This window comes from Panthera uncia, unplaced genomic scaffold (genome assembly GCF_023721935.1).
Source record: "Panthera uncia isolate 11264 unplaced genomic scaffold, Puncia_PCG_1.0 HiC_scaffold_195, whole genome shotgun sequence".
Taxonomy (NCBI): Eukaryota; Metazoa; Chordata; class Mammalia; order Carnivora; family Felidae; genus Panthera; species Panthera uncia.
The window spans coordinates 94,395-100,394 of record NW_026058635.1 but is presented as its reverse complement, the minus strand read 5'-3'; the positions used below and the strand labels follow the sequence as shown (position 1 = coordinate 100,394).

General features: G+C 39.6%; 1 protein-coding gene across 1 annotated transcript in view; it reads right to left on the bottom strand.

Moving 5' to 3' along the window:
- Nucleotides 1-10: 10 nt before the first annotated feature.
- The window catches only part of LOC125917513 (sushi, von Willebrand factor type A, EGF and pentraxin domain-containing protein 1), a 97,370-nt gene continuing 91,380 nt past the window's right edge, over nt 11-6,000 (bottom strand). The window contains exons 33-34 of the mRNA XM_049623697.1: nt 2,709-2,882; nt 11-1,081 (exon numbers count right to left, since the gene is read on the bottom strand). Coding sequence (XP_049479654.1) covers nt 897-1,081; nt 2,709-2,882 — 359 coding nt within the window. The 3' untranslated portion in view covers nt 11-896. The remainder of the gene's footprint in view (nt 1,082-2,708; nt 2,883-6,000) is intronic.

Here is a 6,000-nt window from a genome sequence, read left to right as displayed (position 1 = left end):
GAGAGACAGAGCATGAACGGGGGAGGGGCAGAGAGAGAGGGAGACACAGAATCGGAAACAGGCTCCAGGCTCCGAGCCATCAGCCCAGAGCCCAACGCGGGGCTCGAACTCACGGACCGCGAGATCGTGACCTGGCTGAAGTCGGACGCTTAACCGACTGCGCCACCCAGGCGCCCCCAGAAATCTGTTTTAAACAAGCCCTCTAGGTGGTTCAAGTTTGAGAATCAATGTGGAATCATTTTTGTATTGTAAAGCATCCACAGCCTATAGACTGGGGACTCTCAGAATATGGGGAAAATATGTTATTTTATTTATTTATTTATTTACTTACTTACTTACTTACTTACTTACTTACTTACTTATTTTAAGGTAGGCTTCATGGCCAGCATAGAAGCCAACATGAGGCCTGAACTTACAGTCCTGAGATCAAGACCTGAGCCAAGATCAAGAGTCAGACACGTAACCGACTGAGCCACCCAGGCGCGCCTTGTTTTATTTTTTTAAGGAATCTCTATGCGCGGTGTGGGGCTTGACGTTAGGACCCTGAGATCAGGAGCTGCATGCTCTACCCACTGAGCCAGACAGGTACCTCAGAAAAAAATATGTATTTTAGATTTAATATTTTGCTCATTCCTAGAAGAGCAGGTTTTGAAAATCTCTTCAGTGAATTCTGGTCAGGTAGGTTTTAGCCTACTTCTGGAAAGATGGTTTCCTTTTTATGTTTGGAATGCAAAGATCTTTTTTTTTTTTAATTTTAAAAATTGTCAACACAGAAGCTGATAACCACGATAACACAGAGACCTAAATACCTACATTTAAGTCACTTGATTCAAAATAATCTCACAAGGATGAGAAAACATTCTGCACTCATGAGATGAAATGGCTTCCACCTCCATTTACTTACTTTCACATTTGGCACTTGTCAGTGTCCACGTCTCGTCGGGGTTACAGGTAATGACGCCCCGGCCTTGGAGCAGGAAGCCTTCCCTACACTTGATGGACACGTTCTGATCAACGTAAAACTCCTTTTCAGAAAGCAGAGCATTCTCAGGAATCACAAAAGGAACAGGGCATGGATTTGCTGTTAAACAGAAAAAACAATGCTTACTGATATTCTCTTTTCTGATTTCTTCAAATGCAGAGTGTGGTGAGCCCTGTAGGAGCTGGGTTCACAGTTATGATAATAAGGCTTAAAAATATGGAACTTCAAACATTAAGAAAAAAACAAAAAAAACCTCGGTTTGGGGGCAGGTGGGTGGCTCAGTCTGTAAGCACCTGACTTTAGATTTTGGCTCAGGTCGTGATCTCAGGGTTGTGAGACTGAGCCCCACGTCTGGCTCCATGCTTAGCAGGGAGCCTGCTTAAGATTCTCTTTCTCTGTCTCTCTCTCTCTCTCTGCCCCCGCTCTCTAAAATAAAAAAAAGGAGGGTGCCTGGGTGGCTCGGGTGGCTCACGTCTTGATCTCACAGTTTGTGAGTTCGAGCCCCACGTGGGACTCTGGTGGCAGCGTGGAGTCTGCTTGGGATTCTTTCTCCCTCCCTCTTTGCCCTTCCTTGCTCGCAGTTCTCCCCGCACCCCCTCAAAATAAATAAATAAATATTTTAAAAAGTAGTGTTAAAAAAATAAAACAAAAAACAAAAAATATTTGTTTTGTATCCACATGACATTATTTTTAAGGATAAGATCAGTTAAGGTCTGAAAACCCCAAGTTAGTCAACCACTCACACATTGTCCTAAAATTCTAAGATGGGAAATTAAATAGTTGTTTGAAATGATGGCTCAACACTAGGGAAACAAGAGGTGTGCTAGAAATCATGGAGTGCATCAACATTCCCCCCTTTTTTTCATTTATATATATGAAGAAAAAAATATTAAAAATGCAGAGTAAATGCTTCTTGTTGTCACTTTACTCTCTTTAACTGAACATCCTACAGAAGGACGACCCAGAGAATTGGCAGACATTTCTAAGCAAGCTGATATTAACTTTAGACTTACACTACCATGAACAGGATATTAGAACTTAAATTGTAGAGTTTTCAAGGCTTATTTCTAAGAGTGGATTCATTTTGTAGGTCTGAAGGAAAAACAGCAATGATGATAGCACAAAGACTTCTCACTGCAAGTGTGTGACACACATATTAACATATATTTCAGCAGTTTTGGTGTTCCTGATTTTCAATGCGCACAAGAGGTATTTGTGAGTGAGGAAGGCATCAGCTGAGTCTTGAAGGCTCAGTTACTGCATTATAACACTTGAAACAATAACCAGAGCTCCCTCAGTTCAGATCTTACATGTGAATATTGTTTTCATTCTAATGCTTCTAACTAAATTAACTTCATTCATTATATATATGTATATACTTTATTATATTAAAATTAGACATTAATATATTCTTTCTTCACCCTTTTCACAGCCCCAGTCAAATTCATTACATACTTGTGTCAAAATTTTTTCATTAAGTTGCATTTTTTTATTAGTGCCTTGGACTACCTGTAATCATCCAAGGAATCTGACGAAAGCCAATTCTTAGGATATTTCAGATAATATAACTGGGTTTTAAAAATAGCCCACAGTATTTGGTTTGGATATACACTGATTGCTTTCTCTGGGTCAGTCTCACTCAGTGGAGTTTCCTCTGTTTCAGACACTGGGGAAATTAATCATGAAACTGAATCTGATTAAAACCTCTCTTAAAGTCAACACACACGTTTGCAGAAAGGAACTGGGTGGCTCCAAGCTCCGTTTTCAGTGCAGTATGCCTCAGGTGCTCCTTCAAGGCTGTACCCTCTGTTACAGGAATATACCACACTGGGTCCAGCAGCAGTGTTTTCGACTTTGGCTTTCCCGTTCAGAAACCCAAGAGGAGCTTCACACCTGGTCTCTGGAAAGAAAAATAAAAGCCTCATATTACATGCTTCTTCCAACCCTCTTTCCTTCTTCTGCTACAATTGCTAAAGGTACTCAGTGCATCATATAAAATATTATAGCCTGCTCATATGTGAGATACAAGGATACGTTTTGAAGGAAGAAAAAACCCCAGCGTGTCTAAGTTTTGGATTCATACATGCAGGTGGTTCAAGACTGGCATTTTGCCTATTGACTCTAGCTGTCTTTATGTCTATTGCTACCTTTTGTCATTACTAGTGCTGGGGGTATAAATGAGCAAGCCCTATCTCAGACCAAATGAATCAGAATCTCTGTGTTGTGGCTGAACTTCTGGTATTAAAAGCATCCCAAATGATTTCTAATGGTCACTCAGGGTTGAGAGCCAATGGATTAGACACTAACTGACTTCTCTGGGCTTCTTCCAGCCCGGTGAGTATTCCGTATACTGAGACCACGGATCTTAACTTTGGCTGTACCTTGGAATTACCTGGGAACTTTAAAAACATATTGATGTGGGGTTCTACCCCCAGACATTCTGACCTGATTGATCTGGGCAACGGATTTTTCAAAGCTCCCTTAGGGCATCCCAGTGTGCTGAAGGCTAAAAGCCATGGGAGTAACGCAGTGCTTTCAAACTAATGCGCACAGGAATCACCTAGGGATTTTGTTAAAATGCAAATTTTGGTTCAACAGGGTTGGGGTAGGGCCTGAGAACTTGCATTTCTTTTTTTTTTTTAATATTTTTTAATGTTTATTTATTTTTGAGAGAGAGACAGAGCATGAGTGGGGGAGGAGCAGAGAGAGAGGGAGACACAGAATCTGAAACAGGCTCCAGGCTCTGAGCTGTCAGCACAGAGCCCGACGCGGGGCTCGAACCCATGGACCGCGAGATCGTGACCTGAGCCGAAGCCAGACGCTCAACCGACTGAGCCACCCAGGCGCCCCGAGAACTTGCATTTCTAACAAGATTCAGGTGCTATTGATGCTGCTGGTCTGTGGGCCACACTTTGAGAATCATATTGATGTGAACAGGCTTCCCTGAAAACTGATAATACAGATATCAATATATCTAACAATTTCATAATTATATAAGAATTTTTCAAATCAGGTTGCTCAGTATGAGCACTTTTCCCCCACAGAAATATCTGTATTTTTTATATGCCTCAGAAAAAAGGTGTATAATAAAATATATAAAATATCAATAGTTTTTTTTTTTTATCCATGAGTGGTGGAATTCAAACTATCATTTTCTTTTTGGTATTTGTGTTTTTTAACTTTCTGCCAAGAACTTGTGTCACGTATTTAGTAATTTAGAAAGAAAAAAACCCACAGATAATAATAGGATTCATACAGAACTTATTACTATCTTGCATTTCAGAGAGAGCAACTGTACAAACCATTGTCATTGCAGTTTGATTTATACCCGCTGCAGAACTAAAACAATTCCCTCACCAATGCCATGGTGGGTTCCTATGCCAGATCTCCATGTTTCCTTTTCTTTCCTCTCTCCCATTCCCTGCAAATATGTTCCTACATTTTATTTTAATCATGAACGGCTGAGATTGAAAAAAAAATGCTATTATCAGGAATCCCCAATGATGCCTTTCTGTGACTTGAGATATCACTCAATATCTTTAAAAAATATTTTTCTGGGGCAGCTGGGTGGCTCAGTCAGTTAAAAGTCTGACTTCACTCAGGTCATGATCTCACGGTTCATGAGTTCAAGCCCTGCACTGGGCTCTCTGCTGTCAGTGCAGAGCCTGCTTCAGACCTTCTGTCCTCCCTCTCTCTCTGCACGCCCCCCACTCGTGCACTCTCTCTCTCAAGACATATAAGTAAACTTAAAAAAAATATTTTTCTGTATAATATATACAAGTTTTGGAGAACTAAAAATAGTCATATATTCTCCATTGAGTTCCAACCACACAATATTCCTTTAAGAATGTAAGATTCCTGTGTATATAAAATCAAATCATTACTCTACCCCAGAAGACATGTGGAAACAACCTTGAGTCCTAGCGGCAGCTTTGACACTAACTTAATTTATGATACTCGGTAGGTCACTTCACTTCTCCTAGTCCCCATTTACTTATTTAGTGAGATAAATAAATCTATCTGATCTTGGACTTAATCCAATCTAGTCCAGTTGAATCATCTAAGAAGCTGCTTGACTAGAATCTAAGAGGCCAATTCTAATTTGAAAATTTGATGATTCCCCACGATTATTAAGAAAAAAAGTTTAAAGCCTGCCACTTTGATAGGCTTGTAACTACTTGTATCTAAATATAGTTGACACTTGAACAACATGGGGGTTAGGGGCGCCAACACCCCATGTGGTCAAAACTCCATGTATAACTTTTGAATCCCCAGAAACTTAAGAAACCAATAGTCTGTTGACCGGAAGCCTTGCTGATGACATAAACAGTTGATTAACAAATATTTTGAATGTTTTAGGTATGATATGCTGTATTCTCACAATCAAGTAAGCTAGAGAAAAATGTTACGAAGAAAGTCCTAAGGATGAGAAAATACATTTACAGTACCAGACTACATTTATTGAAAAAAAAAAAAAACCCACATATAAGTGGACATGCATGGTTCAAACCTGGGTTGGTTAGGAGGTCAACTGTACATTGTCTCCAGCAGAGGGATCATATGGGCCATGTGTTGGGAATGAACTCATGTGAATGAACTCATGTCTTGCTCAATAAACTTGCATGTTCTCATAAGATGAGTTAATGCAAAATTCCACACACACAAAAATGTGACAGATGTGATGACAACATCACTAAAAAACTGTCAGTTTTGGCTAGTACCGTCACCAAAAAACAATAGCGCTAAGCCTTCTAATTATAATTATTTGGGGGAAAAGCCCACAAAAAGAATGCAAATAAATCCAATAATGAACTAATTTCGAAACAAAATGTTTGCCATTCCCAATTTGGTAATTTTGTGCTCTATTCCAATTTAATCATTAGTTTCTACTATTATTTTTGACCCTTTTATTGGCTCGGGGACCTTGAGCAAAAAGCCCATAAAAGATTCTCCGACAGTTTACGGAGATGATTAAAAAATTTTTTTTTATTAAAAAACTGATTTATAAAGAAAATGTG